Genomic DNA, 16,505 nt, shown 5'->3' with positions numbered 1-16,505 from the left:
TTAGAATCTGATTTATTTTTCTAGTTAAATATATTTAGATGATACCCTGTCACCACCCCTGAAGTTCATGATACATTTGTTAAATGAAGGGCTGAGGAGCTGAGCCGTTGAACTTGGGATTCAGTACTTGCCACTTTTCATAGAGCAAGAGATCCATTTAGTTTTAAGCAGTTTGTCTCCCCTCTGTATTGAAAACTTTTAGATCATTAAACACAAATGAATTTTAGACCTGGAGAGTTAAGGTTGTGGTTGTGTGATGCCAAAATAGTTAATTAACTAGTAGTTGATAGTTAATTTTAAGAATATCTGCCCAGTTATACAGTTACCTTGGCATAGTCTAAAAATTGGCCACATTTTTGTCTGAATTAACTATTACCTTCTTAGAATCTACCCTGAATTAGATTTAAACAAACCTCAAATAACCAAAACTTAATGCATGCATGTTCATTACTCTATTAAGATATTGTGGTAGTGTTGAGTATGTACAGAGTATGTACACTCACTATGAGTGGAGACTAAGTTTACCTTTTATTTTTTTTTAATTATTATTAGGTGCCCTAGCACATAATTAACACTTTCTCAATGCTTTTACCCAATTTTTACAATTATATGCCACTTTTGTGTGGCAGATGTCTTTGCTTTTTAGTTTTATTGTGATAACTTCCATGTATATTGCTGCTTTAGTCAGTTCAAGCTGTTCTAAGAATACCATGGGTTGCATGGCTTGAAGAACAAACATTTATTTCATGCAGATCTGGAGACTGGGAAGCTTGAGATCAGGGTTCCAGCATAGCCAGGCTCTGGTGAGGGCTCTCCTCCCAGTTTCCTTATATGGTAGGGGTGGAGGAGTTCCTGTTTCTCCATCCCCTTATAAGGACACCAATCCTGTCAGGAAGGCTCCACTTTTATCTCCTCATACAAACCTAATTACTTCCCAAAGTCCCCACCTCTAAATACCACCATATTGGGGATCAAAACTTCAACATTTGAATTTTAGAGGGACACATTCAGTCCATAACAGTCCCCTTCCGATCTAAAGTTCAGTATCACCTGGGAAGGAAACCTGAATCAAATCTGTGTTCAAATATAATATTGGTTCATTTGTTTTAATATTAGAGTATGTTTTGAATATAAAAATTTAATGATGTTGAAGCTAGATAATTTCCTAATGTCAAAAATGTATAGCAACAATTAGAAAGTTAGATCAATAGTAGCTGTAATAGTAATAATAATAATAATAGTAATAACAGCTAACACAAGTGTTGACTCTATACCAGCCATATGTAATCCTCACAAACGTACTCTGAGGTGGGTAATATTCTTATCCTCAATCTATAGAACTTTAGTAAAATGGTTTATTATTTTCATTTTATCTTAAGTTTCTAGTTGTATTGTCTGATTCAAACTTATTTGAAAAGAAAATCAACTAACAATGAAGTGTACATCTTCAATTTTCATTTTTTTTTTTTTTTTAATAGAAAAACAGTGTCCTTTACTGAGAACAGAAGGACATCAGTTTACCCAGGACAACAAAGATAAACTTGAAGTTTCAGGTAAGCATTATAATTATAATTCTTGGCAAAGAAGTATTTTGTGTGAAATTCTCACCATATGTGTATTAAATCACAAGTGACTCTTTGACATTGTAATCTAAGATGATAACATCAATATGACAGTTTAAAAATAAAGAAGATAAATGAAGTAGAAAAAAGTGTTAAGAGCAGAGTACTATATTAACTAAGAACAACTCAGCCTCTTAGAGGAAAAAAAAAGTTATTTAAAATTATAGAAGTTGTATCCATTGTAGAAATTTTGAAAAAAGAAAAAGAAATTTATGAGAAAGATCTTACTACCCAAAGATAGCCATGATTCCCATTTTGGTGTACCATTCCTCTTTCTTCCTCTGTCTTCCTTTCCCCTCCCTCCCTCTCTCACACACACATATATAATCATTAATATGTATATTGAAGTTGAAATCAAAGCATTTCCCACATCAATATATATTCTTCTAAGGCATGATTTTTTTAAAAACAAGCCTGCTTACCTTTCAGTTGAATTGTTGTGGTATTTTTTACTTAACTAATTTCTGTCTTTAGACATTAGAGATGTTACAATGAGCTGCTCTGATTATTTTCTTAGGATAATTGCTAGGTCAAAGAAAATTAATATTTGAGTCTTTTGAAACATATTTCATCCTCTTGTATACATACTAAAAGGAGAAAAATGAAATCAAGTAATTTTGGTGATCCCAAACAACAGGATTTTATTTGAAATAAATCATTCTATAGATAAGGACAACAACAACAACAACAAAAAGTCCTATTTACAGATATCAGTATCTCTGTGGTTTCCTAAATTTAACAAAATTACTGGATTAAATCATTTGTCACATTTTATAGGTTTTGACCTAGGAGAGCGCTTTTCTCTGAGACGTGCATTTTGTGAAGGTGATAAAACCTGTTTCAAATTGGGAAGTGCATTTCTTATTAGAGATACCATGTAAGTAAAATAATAATTTTTCTTTACATTTTAATAATACTATTTAAACTATTTTCTAAGGAAATTCCAACTAATTTGTTTAAAAATAAAAATTTTCTCAGTGGTATCATCCTTACTTGAATGCTGTGTTAAGTGGGCTATTTTTATATTTGTTGTTTTTAATAATCCCTGCAATCTGATCTTATTCTATGGTATAAATGCCATTCACTGATACAGATATGGGTGTAATCTTTGCAGAATAGAAATTAAGTTCATTTTGAAGAAGTATTATTTATGTTTAAAATAGATACAACCAAAGCAAGATTTTCAAATGTGAACTTTAAAACATAAGATGCAATGTAGAGGGGCGCCTGGGTGGCTCAGTGGGTTAAGCCTCTGCCTTCGGCTCAGGTCAGGATCCCAGGGTGCTGGGATCAAGCCCCGCATCGGGCTCTCTGCTCAGCAGGGAGTCTGCTTCCTCCTTTCTCTCTGCCTGCCTCTCTGCCTACTTGTGATCTCTCTCTCTGTCCAATAAATAAATAAAATCTTAAAAAAAAATGCAGTGTAGAGTTAGAGACAAAAGTCTGGTATTTATTGTAATCATTTCTACGTTTAGTATGCTTCATGATAAATTAAAACAAAAGAACATAGCCCTTAGGTATTCCTCTTCTATATTATGTGGAATACATAGTAATATAAGATGATAACGTGACTATAAAATGGTCGTGATACACACTGTATTTCAAAATTGAATTACCAAAGTTTCCCTTTGTTATCTTTACTGTTTCCCACTGATAATTCTGAGATTAAAAGAAAAAAAGTATCATGTGCCATTAAATACTGACAATTGGTCAGGAACTATACAGAGCAATAATACTTCCCCCATGGTCCATATCTGATTGGAGGATGGATACACAGTAATTCAGAAAGCTTGAGTCATCCTGAAGGTAGATAGAGCATATATCGTTATAATATTTAGTCTTTGAGTCTAAAAGGAACATTCCAATTTATAAATACACTGCAGTGAAAAAGCATTAAAACTCTGGTTTAGTCCCCAACACAGATGTTTTTGTGTGAAAACATATATGGATGTTTCCTCTTCTTGATGAGTAGCCTAATATTTAAGTTACCAGACAGGATTGCTGAAAATCTTCACATTTGAATCCTCAAAGGGAAACAGCATTAATCATCTTGTTGCCTATTCTCAGATGCTCTGTGTAAACTAACTCCCTTGCTCACCTTTTTTTTTGAGAAAACTTTCTTTTAAACCTTCTACTTTGTGATACTTTAGATGCATTTAGTTTAATGATGTACTTCCTTAAACGTAAACTGCAAATTAATTGGTAAGAAATAAGAATGTTAAGGGAGAGAGTCATCTGCTGTTGGGGGATAGAATGGGTGATCATCAGGTGGGGCATTTCAGCAGATAGGACTGTACAGGGCTGTGCTGCTGTGGGCAGTTTCTAGGCGGCTTCATAGGCAGGCATTAAACCCTCAGGGTATATAGCAGGTCTGTGTTTGGGAATTCATATCCAGTAAAGGAAGGCAATACGTATCTCATATGTATCATATAGAGAGAGATTTAGATTTTTTTAAACTAGTAGTAGATAATTTTAATTGAAGAATTTAAGAAAGGCAATACATTCTGTTCAAAAATTAAGGCGCATTTTATCTCCTGCCTTCTTTCTGACAATTTAAACTCCTGTAGTTCTGTCCAGGTGGCTAAAGGATTGGAGGGAAAACTTTAAAATTTACTGGAACTGAATATAAGAAGATTTAGCTAATTTTAGGTAGTTACACTGGAAATCTTGCTGTCGCATTTAGGCAATGCTGTTCCTCTTTGACTATGCATGATAATAGATATCAGCCAGTCTGACACTTAGTTTCCGACCTTAGCTCTGGGCTATCAATGGAAGTAAATTCCCTGGCTCTGCAGAGCAGAACCCCGGTACCTCTACTACAGGAAACTGGAGGGTATCTGGTTAAGCTGACTAGCCAGTGTCAAGTAGCTTGGCTCATCTCCATTTACATTTCACTCACTGAGCCAAGTATGCTAGGAGGCTTCTCTTGCATGATGCCATTTTGATTTTTCAATGAGAGTGGAGTAAAGTTGCAGCTATTTATGTGTTTGTAAATAAGCTGCCTTGCAGAATCAACATGGGAAAGGCAGATGCTATTTTATATGGAAAATGAGGATTCTTTCTGTGCCTGAGATGATTTTTATAGTTCTGTCATCTTCCAGCTGAGATTCATGAGGGGAGAGATTTAATGAGCATGTTGGTCAGATCCTTTTCGGCACCCTCAGTACCTTGAGCCTAGCTTAATAGGGGAATCCCAAGGGCGACTCTTGCAGGGAGCCTACAGATACACATTACTATACACTTAAAGGTGACACGGGCTCAAGGAACATCTGAGGGGCTTTGTATGTTTGGTTTTGTTTTAAATTTGTATCCATTTCTTCGGTAGCTCTTGGGATAGCAAACGAAAGTATTGGTTAAGAGATTCCGGGTGGCATGCTACCTAGTTTTTTGGAATTATCTTTTAGAGGAGATTTCCTTGTCTTCTTGTATCTCCAAGTATTCCTGGTTGTGCAAAAGAAATAATTCATTATTTACATATATGTTGAGAGCTGTATCCCAGATGATTATACTCTGATTATCTTTAAATTGTGTTTTGGCAATTACTCAGGCAAAGTGGTGAAATTTTGAGAGAAAATGTACACAAAACGTGCACATACTACGGAGCACCTTATTTTCTTGGTGTAGTGTAGTTTTTACCTTTTTTTAGTTGCTTCTGTAGAAACATGTTTTAAATAAAAATGTGTCAACGAAATACAAATGTCTTAGAAGTTGAATATTTTATGAGCCGATAAATATTGAATTCCCACATATTGTTGATTCTAAAGGGGCAAAACTCTGTTTTTTGACTGGCCAATGGGGAAATTATTTGATTTCAAATGTAGCAGGAAAGCAAAATTTCCTTATTTATTATTGAATTCAAGGATAGTAAAGAGCCTTATTCCTTAGGTTCTATAACTGAAGGCTAGTGGCTCTCCAAAATACTGTGTTGAGGATTTTGAGGCCATATTAAGTTCAGCAGATTAGAATGTTGTGACCTGTTAGCCAAAAGAGGGGAGATGGGAGAGCTTATACATGTTTCTAGTCTGTAGTCTCTCTGATTGAGGATGATTTCCTGTGGGCTGGTGTCTTTTGCAACTGAAACAGTTCCTAAGAATGAAGGGGAAATTACACTATGTGTGAAAAGATAATCAACACCAATTAACTTTAATAAGATTTTATGAGCTTGGATAGCATAGCTAGACACAGTGGTGTAATGGACAGATATGGTCCCCTTAGCTTTGTTGGCAAATAAATAAATCTCCAGTGAAGAGGAATCTTCTCTCTCTGTCCCTCTCTTTGATGAAATTGGTGGTTGCTTTCTGGAAGCAGGAGCTATTTAGTTTTACAGCTTTACACAGGAAAAAAAAAGAGCTATTAGAAGCTATTTTCATTTACATTTTATGGTTTTTTTTAAAAATATAATAACCCTCCACAAGTAAGAAATGCCAAATTATATATTTGTAAGATGGGTAGTGTTTCTGAGGAGTTGTTGAAGTTCTCTAAACCTTAACAGTTCCCTTGGAAATAATCCTAAATATGGGGAAAGCTGCTTTGTGTATTGTATCATGATCCATACCTTGTCTGTGCTAGTGTTGAAAGATTCATCTCATGCTCATGTCTTTTCTACATAGACCTTTACATTACCTCCAGATTTTTATCATTATAAATAATGCCACAACATGTAGGAAAGTTGTTTTTCTCTGTGTTTAGAATTATTTCTGTAAGATTGATTTTTCACAGTGGAATTACTAGTTCATTTTTAGACATCTTGATACATACTTCTAATTATGTTTCATCCTTGTTTTCCCCTTCTATTCTATATAATACCCAATATCTTCAGCAGCATTAGATGTTATCATTTAAAGATTTTGTCATTAAGTTTTGTGTTTTCAACTAAAGGCTTGTAGCAATTACAAATAAAAGCTGTAGCTTACTATATAAGTATGAGGGGTTCCTGAAATGTTTCTGTTCTGCTAAAGGGTGAATAAGAGGTGACATTCAGTAGTCACTGTAGTGAATCCAGGGTAGTATAGAGCTGCCTTCTTTTTTTTTTTTTTTAAGATTTTATTTATTTATTTGTCAGAGAGAGAGAGAGAGAGAGGCAGGCAGAGGGAGAAGCTGGCTCCCTGCTGAGTGAGGAGCCTGATGCAGGACTTGATTCCAGGACCCCAGGATCATGACCTAAGCCAAAGGCAGATGCTTCACCGACTGAGCCACCCAGGTGTCACTAGAACTCTCCCTTTTTATTCAACAAGCATTTAGTGAGCTCACTATGGACTGGGCCCTTTACGAGGCTCTGGGATTACAATAGTGAAAGAATGTGCATCTAGTCTTTCCTTCTGGAACCTGCTGGAGAGACACATGATGCAAGGAAAAACTGCACTTCTCTCTTGGGTTGACCGAAGAAACTGAAACATGTTGCCTTCTGTCATCAGGCATCGGCCATGGAACTCAGTGCCACCACCCCTTGTCTTAGAAAGGCTAAACTTCCTTTAGCATTCCACAGAGGGATGATTTTCAATCTTTCCCTCATAAGGGCTGGTTTTCTTTCTTTCTTTTTTTCTTTTCTTTCTTTTTTTTTTTTTTTAATATAACGTATTATTTGTTTCAAGGGCACAGGTCTGTGATTCATCAATCTTACACAATTCACAGGGAGCACATACCCTCCCCAGTGTCCACCACCCAGCCAGCCCATCCCTCCCACCCTATCCACTCCAGCAACCCTCAGGTTGTTTCCCAAGATTAAGAGTCTCTTATGGTTTATCTGCCTCTCAGTTTCGTCTTGTTTCACTTTCCCCTCCCTTCCCCTATGATCCTTTTATCTTGTTTCTCAAATTCCTCCTATCAGTGAGATCATATGATAGTTGCCTTTTTCTGATTGACTTTTTTCACTTAGCATAATACCCTCTCATTCCATCCAGATTGTTGCAAATGGCAAGACTTTTTTGATGACTGCATAGTATTCCATTGTGTGTGTGTGTGTGTGTGTGTGTGTGTGTGTGTATACCACATCTTCTTTATCCGTTCATCTGTTGATGGACATCTAGGTTCTTTCCATAGTTTGGCTATTGTGGACATTGCTGCTATAAACATTCAGGTGCACGTGCCCCTTTGGATCACTACGTTTGTATCTTTAGGGTAAATACCCAGTAGTGCGATTGCTGGGTCATAGGGTAGCTCTATTTTCAACTTTTTGAGGAAGCTTCATACTGTTTTCCAGAGTGACTACACTACCTTGCATTCCCACCAACAGTGTAGGAGGGTTCCCCTCTCTCCGCATCCTCGCCAGCATCTGTCCTTTCCTGACTTGTTAATTTTAGCCATTCTGACTGGTGTGAGGTGGTATCTCATTGTGGATTTGATTTGTATTTCCCTGATGCCGAGTGATGTTGAGCACTTTTTCATGTGTCTGTTGGCCATATGAATGTCTTCGTTGCAGAAATGCCTGTTCATGTTTTCTGAAGGGCTGGTTTTCTAACCTGTCTTTCATTTTTATTGTTCTTCTTTGGGACCTCTCCAGGTTCTCAAAACCAGTTAGAGTCTGTGGCTCAAAATGATGTTAAGAACTCCGATGCTGAAGCTTCTAATTTCAGGAGGATTACTTCACAATTCCATTAAACTATAGAGAATGACTATTTATGCATCCCTTGGGTTTTCATATGGGCCATCTTATCATTTTGTAGAGAAGAAGTTTCCCATGTAAGGAAAAGTGAATTAATTAAAAAGTTGTCCAGCTGTTTTTATGAGATCGAATGACACACATAATTCTTATGTCGTCACTGTATTTCCTTAATTATAGTTTGTCACACCAAAAGTGTGAGGAGAATTATTGTCATACATTCTTTTTTTAAAATATATTTTTAAGGAACTTATATGTTTATTTATCAAAGAGAGACAGAGAAAGAGGAAGCACAAGCAGGGGGAGCAGCAAGGAGAGGGAGAAGCAGGCTCCCTACTGGGCAAGGAGCCTGTTGTGGCACTTGATCCCAGGATCCTGGGATCATGACCTGAACTGAAGGCAGACACTTAACCAACTGAGCCACCCAGGTGTCCCTAAGTCATAAGTTTTTTGCCTTTTTTTTTTTTTTAAGATTTTAATTATTTATTTGACAGAGAGAGACACAGTGAGAGAGGGAACACAAGCGGGGGGAGCAGGAGAGGGAGAAGCAGGCTTCCCATTGAGCAGGGAGCCTGATGTGGAGCTCGATCCCAGGACCTTGGGATCATGTCCTGAACTGAAGGCAGAAGCTTAACTGACTGAGCCAGCCAGGCATCCCAAGTCATGCATTCTTTTTTTTTTTTTATTTACATATAATGTATTATTAATCCCAGGGGGTACAGGTATGTGAATCACCAGGTTTACATACTTTACAGCACTCACCATAGCACATACCTTCCCCAATGTCCATAAACCCACCACCCTCTCCCTACCCCCACTCCCCCCAACAACCCTCAGTTTGTTTTGTGAGGTTAAGAGTCTCTTATGGTTTGTCTCCCTCCCAATCCCATCTTGTTTCATTTATTCTTTTCCTACCCCCCAAACCCCCCACATTGCCTCTCAGCTTCCTCATATCAGGGAGATCATATGATAACTGTCTTTCTCTGATTGCAAGTCATACATTCTTAAGATGAAAAGAAAAGCCCGATAGGTTCACAGTTAGTGAGTTCTTTAATTCATATAATATAGCCAAATTACGTATATTAGATAGAACAGAATTTTAAGAGGATGATTATGCAGATTTTTAAGAATGCATGGAAATATTTATATCCCCATCACAAGAACCAATCACGAATCTGTTATTTTTTTCTGAAACATTTAGGGATACTGATATATTCCAGTAACAAAGTGCTTTGTATAGAAATGGCTACTAAAATGTAATATAATATGAAATGTTATTAGTTTAATATTTCCATTTATCAGTTTTGGAAACATTTAATATTATCATCAAATTTAAATAAGTTGTGATTTTTCTCCGTCAAGTTCATATAATCCAATAGTGTTTGGGGAATGGTAAAGAGTATCAGTAATTGATCACATGTGTAAAGATTCTACAATATCCATACGTATTTTATTTTTGTTTTGTTTTATTTTCTTTCATTTGTTTTATTTCAGAAAGAACATTTAATATGAGATCTATCCTCTTAACACATAGTTTAGTGTACTATATATTATCGTTATCAACTATAGGTACAGTGTTATACAGCATGTATTTAGGGCTTATTTCCTACTTTATTATGATTAATTACATGAAATTATCTTATCTTAAAATGTCCTTATGCCAGTTACCTTGAGGTAGTGAGGTGCCAGTTAAATATACTACTTAGGAGTCATAATAATGCAAATGTCATCATAAAATAATAAAATTAAGGTGTTCTGTTTTGGTAATTACTTGGGCCAATTTGACAGGCATTGATTAATCTACAGTTAGATTATATATTTGATTTTTCTTTCCTCTTCCTTCATCTTTTTACCCAATAAATCAAATATGGTAAGAGATAGAGGTTTTGCTTGGGTGGGGGTTGTAAGTATGTATCTGTGGAGTGTGCATTGCAGGTTTTCAGAGTATAGGAAAGAAAGAAAGCGTATAGGCATAGACTTCAAGTCATCGTTAATCTTATTTGACCCATATAAATGCTGTGAGGACTAATTAGCTATTAACCTTAGGTGGTTGCAAATGTATTGCTTTTAGAATGGCTGTAAACCTAAATTTAAGCATGATCTTAAATTTGTAAATTAGCCAGAGAATTGACTATAGTAATGCATGATGTTTTGTTATACTGGTGCTTAAGAACTTCATAAGAACTTGACAGGTGTTTTGTAGATTTGTCAGACTCTTTGTTTGGTAGAATAGCACTGGATAGGCTAAACTCCATTCTCAAACACAGACTCAGATAGTGGAATACAATTTTAATTTCAGTGATGAACTTTGAAGTGTACATCAATCAAGGAAGAATAATTGTGTCAGCTAATAAACTATTCATTTATCATCATTTTAATTCCTTCAGTTTAACCATGAAGGATAATCAGAAAATAAGCAGGGTAGCCAAAAGCCACTCATGTTATTTTATGTGACTCACGTAAGCTTGGTATACCTTGTCTGTTACCTCATTTTAATTAACACTTATATTTCCTAAAATACATGTGTTCCAGACTAGGTGAAATTTTTATAATTCTAAGCTAAAAGTAATATATTCAAATAATTGACTTTAATAATTCCTCTCACCATGGCTATATCCATGTAATTAAGAAGCAATCACAAGTTCAGTGAAAATTTCAATTAATACGGACACACTTGGTTGTGCTGTGTAGGATTAACATCTGGTTGGTTGAATATGAAATTGAATTGGCCAGATGTTTTGCACCGAAGCTATTCCTCATATTTGAGCCATCTCGACTTCTTCTCTCTACTTCAGAATTTCCCTGCTTCAGCTGTCCTCTGTAGTGGCTACCCTTCTGTTTTAACCCCTTCACTTGTGCTCTTAATCTTCTCCCTGCCAGCCTCCTCTAATACCTTGATCCACTCATGATCCCCTTTGCTCTTCTGTTTTCAGTGTTCCTCTCCACAGTATCCTGGCCTCTCAGTCTACAAATATATACTTAATCCTTTTCTGTTCTAGAAACATTTTCCTTTGACAATCCCTTTTACTCCCAAACTTCCCAGAGGAATAATGTTACTGACGACTTTAACTTCCTCACACATCCCTTAACCCCCTTATATCATACCGGCCTCCTTGAACACTATGGAAATTTCTTTCAGAGTTACTGATGGCCACTGTCCTGTCTCAAATGCCCCTGTAGTATTTCTCTACACTGCCTTTCTGTACCTGTTTCTCTCTACCTGTCATATTTCTGCCTGTCATTTTTGCTGATTTGAATGTTATATCTCCTGGAAAGTTTGGTACCCACACTACCTTCTAAACACAGTCCTCACTGATGTCCTCAAGCAAAATTCCTTCCTTTTGTATGGTTCAGTATACTTTTCATGTAATGCTTAACTCATTCTGGCTCAGATAATCTAAATGTTCCCGGGTCTCATTAGTATTAAGGTCAAATGATGTAATAGTAACATCACTGCTAAATTGTGATGATTTCTTTCTACCTTTCTACCTGTACAACTGTAGAACTTCAGCCCTCTCTTAAAAACAGCTCTTGTTATTTTGGGGAGCCCCAAGAGTGTTGCACGTGTACTCATGTTCAAAAGAAAGTACACTCTTGTCCTTGTATTCTAATTTCCTTGATCAGGCAAGTCACCCTTACTTTTCTGGAGAGTCCTTTCCATGAAAATGCTGCTTCATGGGCCCTAGCCAACCCCTGTTCATGGCTTCTCCTTCTCAGCCCTCAGGTACCAGAGTTGCTTTGTGGCTTACAGCTGAGTGGGGGTGTGTGTGTTTGCTCTGGAGGATGAAGGTATGAGTCCAATGATCCTCTCTGTAACTGTCCTTTGGACCTCAAGGCCATTCCCAAGGCACAGGGCTGCTTGGTGTATTTAAAAATGTAACCCAATCAACTCTTGGCATTCTTTTTTTTATGACACTCAAAAGCTCATAGATATGAACTAGACATTCCTCTCTATTATCTTTACATTTCTATCTCTCTTCTAATTACCCATAATAAGAATATATAATTCCCTTTTTGGGCCCCTGGGTAGCTCAGTTGGTTAGGTGTCTGCCTTCTGCTCAGGTCATGATCTCAGGGTTCTGGGATTGAGCCCCATATCGTGCTCCCTGCTTCTTCCTCTCCCTCTGCCTGCTGCTCCCCCTGCTTGTGCTCTTTCCCTTTCTCTCTCTCTCTGTCAAATAAATAAATAAATAAATAAAATCTTTTGAAAAAATTCCCTTTGTTCATGATATATACAGAATAAACATTTTATGATATACTGTCCTTATTATTTCTCAGTTCAGCTTTGAATGCAGTGAGAGAAGAAATTCTAACAAAGTATTTCATTTGATTCCCTAATGACATGGAAGACTCACTACATGCCAGGGACTGAGGATTTAAAGATAAATAAAGACATGGTGCCTGGCATTGAGTTATTTCTGTCTGGGAAAATAGGTATGTTAACAATTAGCTGTTATGGAATATAGTAGCAATATTTAGATGTATGCACAGATGAAGATGACAAACATGAAGAGGTGAACAGAGGAAGCCATTTTGAGGGATCTAGGGAAAGCTTTCCAGAGGATGTGTAAGGTAGAGGCTTGAAGGATAAGTACGGATTTGCCAGGTGACCCAGGGGGCCAGTGTGCGGTAGCTGGGGTATCATTTAAAGGTCAAGTCAGTTTGAAGAATGGTGAGAAATCCTGTGTGGTAGTGAACACAGGTGGCAAGAGTTTCTGGGGTGGAGGAGGCTGAAAATGGAGGCTGAGGTGCTGTTCTGAGCAGACTTAAATGCCAGGCTAAGGGGTTTGAACTTTATTTAAAAATGAAGTGAAAGGTGAAAGATTCGACGGTCTGAAGAGAAACCACAGTATGTCAGTTACCCCTCCATAAAGCTGCTTAAAATAAAGTGAAGGTGTGAGAACAATAGCATTACATTCTTGAAACAAGCAGACAAAGAAAAAACAGCTGAATATATGCCCCTGGGAAAATGACAGCTTTCAGGTCAAATGATCCTGAGGCAGAGGCCAAGCCCCCAAACCCAGGAAGCACACTTCAGTTCTCGGAGGACCGATTTAGGGTGGGGTTTGACCTAGGATTTATGTTCTTTTTTGGGTGGAAACACCTGAAAAAAAAATTAGCCTTCCAATCGTTTCTTAAGAGTGGCTTCTCTGGTCCATCCTTGATTTTTGTTATCTGGCTGTCATATAGTAGAAAGGCTTGTTTTCAATGGGTAGTTATTTACGATGTCAGGATGAACGAGTGCTAATCATAACAGACACATGATTATCAGAGAGGCATCTAAGCTTTGTTTTCCCATTAGCAATCTATCTTTCTGAATCCCCCTAGCTAGCAAGCACAAAAAGGCTAAGATTTCAGAGTCTGTGTCTGTGGAACTCAAACATCACCACCCGGCTTGGGGGGAAGACATTTCAGACAAACCTTCCAGGCCCTGCTAGCCAAATTGCTCGTAATGTGACAGGTGATGGTGGGTGTCAGCTGGGAAAGAAATGACTTACTATAAACTCCAAGCATCTCTCACTTCACTCTCAGGAAATGTAACTTGTATCGTATTTCTCTTCCTGGAAGATATTCAGCAAGTCAAAGGCCCCATTGATACTTGTAAATACGGAAGTTCTTCATAAACTCTGCCTCATGCTTATTTAGAATGGAAGAATTAATTTGGAAGCCAGTTCTTGATATTTAAAAATAGATCTTTTTTCCATTTAGCCATTTCATTTTAAAAGCAAAAAAGTAAATAAATGTTGGTCTTGCTAAATATGATCTGGAAAACTCACTTCATCTCTACCAAAATAGCACTTTAAAAAAAAGGGGGGGGGGCTTTGTTTCAAGTCTTGTGCTAAGAGCTAGTAGAAAAATTACCTCGGGAACTGTTGTCATTAGTAATTAATTTTTTAAGCACTTTGCTATCCAAATATGTACCATGCTTGATTTTGGGAATACCATATACAAAATGAAATTTCTCTAGAATAATTATGTTCTCTTTTCAGTTTGTGAGCACTGAAATTATGAAAGCTTGTTACTCTTTGTATTTCCTTTTTTTTTTTTTTAACCTTTCACTTCTTGCCTCTCATTCCTTATTATTTAATTAGGTAAAAGAACAAAAAAGAAACTGGCAGTCACATTTTTTTCTTCCTCTATCCCTTTTTATTCTGCAGTTTGGTTTTTGTCCTTTACTTTTTCCATACATGAGACAGAGATGTCACTTGCCACATTAAAAACTATGGTCCTTCTAGGAGTACTGAACAAATACATCAACTTGAACTTGCTGTACAATGAAATTACCAATTACTTAATATACAAAGAAGTAAAGAAATTTATGAGCTTCATTATGATCTTTATTTTTCTTGACAACAAACCACTAGGGCCTACTCATGGAAACTAAATGAGATCCACTCCCTGATTCCATCTCCCCATAAAACAACTTTATCAATAAATATTTTGCACATACTATAAAAGAGTGAATTATTTTTTGTTTTATGATTTTTCATGCTTGCAGTGCTCCCCATCTAGAAGGGAGTATGAAAAAGCAGAGTTTATCCATTTAAGGTAGCTCTTATTGGTTTCTCATTAACTGGGCAGCCAGGAATGCCTGTGATTTGTTCAGCTGACATCCTTCTGTCCCTGAGAGACCAGACACTTCAACTTTATTAAGTTAACTTTGTGAATAGCTCTGGTTGACATTGATTTCACACCTCAGGGGATGAATGGGATAGAAGCTTATACTGCTCCCCATGCCGGGGAAGCATTAATATAGGCTCAGGGCTAAAGGTTCTTCTTCTATAATTATTTGAAATAGTCACATTTCTGATCATTATTTTCACTTTTTAAGGAATTGTTCATCTTTTTAGTCAGGTTACTATTCTATTGGTGTTCTTCCTAAGATATTAAAATAACAATGTATTTTCTCACCAGTAGGACAAACACCAAGGTACTTTTTTATGAGAACATGTCATGCTTTTCTTCACATTGTGTAATTATTAATATATATGCTGTTCTTAGAATTTTTACTACTTCCCCAAAATTGTGCTTTTTAAAGAAATGTTTGGTGATAAATCCAATTTTTCTAAGAAATAATCTCTAAGGAATATAGAGAAAATACTCCTGATTGGTTATCACTTCTGTAGCATGGGTATCTTTCTTAAAACCCAACAGATCATAGCCGTCTTTTAAAGATATTACTATGTGGTTTCAATATTTCCTAATCTGTGCTCAAAATATAATTAAGGGAGAGAACGGTAATACTCTTCCCTCTCTATGGCTACTGGTTACCTAAGATATGCAAATGTTATGATGAATACTTGGCTCAGAGCCCCAAGTATGATTTATTGTTGTTAATACTATCATGATTGTAAACATTTTAACTATTCATTTGTTGTTACTGATATTTGATATTTATTTATATTCCCCCCATCTCTTCTAGTATTCAGAAAAGTGGTTTTTTTTCCCTTCCCTATAGTCGCATAACATTACTTTTAAGTCAGGTCAGTAATGATGAGGGAAATTTTATTCTTAACCCGGAGGATGCAAGCAACTTGATATACTGGAAAAAATTGACCCCAGGAATTAGAAGTCCCGAGTTCAAGTTCCATCCTGACCTCTGGCAGATGATGGTGGGGCCAGTTATTTAACCTCTGTGGCTTTAATTTCTCATTTATAAGATGGTTGATCTAAATCACTCTAAAGGTTCCCTTCAGCTTTAGGACTGTAGAACTACAGGAAACTCTTATGTATGGTGTCATTTCCAAACATTGGAAGACTTCTGCTGAAGGACATTTTTGGTGAAATCTTCTTGGGGCAGGAGATCTATTTTGCTATAACTTGTAGAGATTTAAAATTTCTTTTTGAAAGTAAGAACACTGATTGTATTTGTTCTTGGACTTATTTTGTGTCAAACTGAAACCTGCTTTAAATCATATAGAGCTTGACTTTTTCCCTTCTGTTTTCCTGCTGAATGTCATATGGCATAGTCTTAAAGGTCTTAACTTTAAACATTATGCAAATACCATGTACACATGCCAGGACTGGCCATAGGTATCATGATGGATTTTCTATGAATGGAACAAACTTTTATTTGTGCTTCCTATAAGCCAGATACTAGTCTAATGGTTGATTTAGGGCAACAAGTCTCAGATCTGGACATAGCAGAGCCCCTATTTTCATGGAAATCACATTCTAGGGGTTGTAGACAGGCAATACATGTGTAAACCAATACATTAAAAAAATACTTGGGTAGTTATAAGCCTATGAAGAAAATAAAACAAGGTAAAATGTTATGTAGTAACTGA

The 16,505-nt window shown here is 36.5% G+C and overlaps 1 protein-coding gene across 6 annotated transcripts in view; it reads left to right on the top strand.

Moving 5' to 3' along the window:
• The window catches only part of COL19A1 (collagen type XIX alpha 1 chain), a 312,492-nt gene that overhangs the window by 18,477 nt on the left and 277,510 nt on the right, over positions 1–16,505 (top strand). For all 6 annotated transcript variants that reach the window (XM_032864437.1, XM_032864441.1, XM_032864440.1 and 3 more), the window contains exons 3-4: positions 1,479–1,553; positions 2,400–2,499. In XM_032864437.1, the coding sequence (XP_032720328.1) occupies positions 1,479–1,553; positions 2,400–2,499 (175 nt within the window). The remainder of the gene's footprint in view (positions 1–1,478; positions 1,554–2,399; positions 2,500–16,505) is intronic.

Source organism: Lontra canadensis, unplaced genomic scaffold (assembly GCF_010015895.1).
Source record: "Lontra canadensis isolate GAN:19392208 unplaced genomic scaffold, GSC_riverotter_1.0 scaffold27, whole genome shotgun sequence".
NCBI classification, from domain to species: Eukaryota; Metazoa; Chordata; class Mammalia; order Carnivora; family Mustelidae; genus Lontra; species Lontra canadensis.
This window is presented reverse-complemented; position numbering and strand designations above follow the sequence as displayed.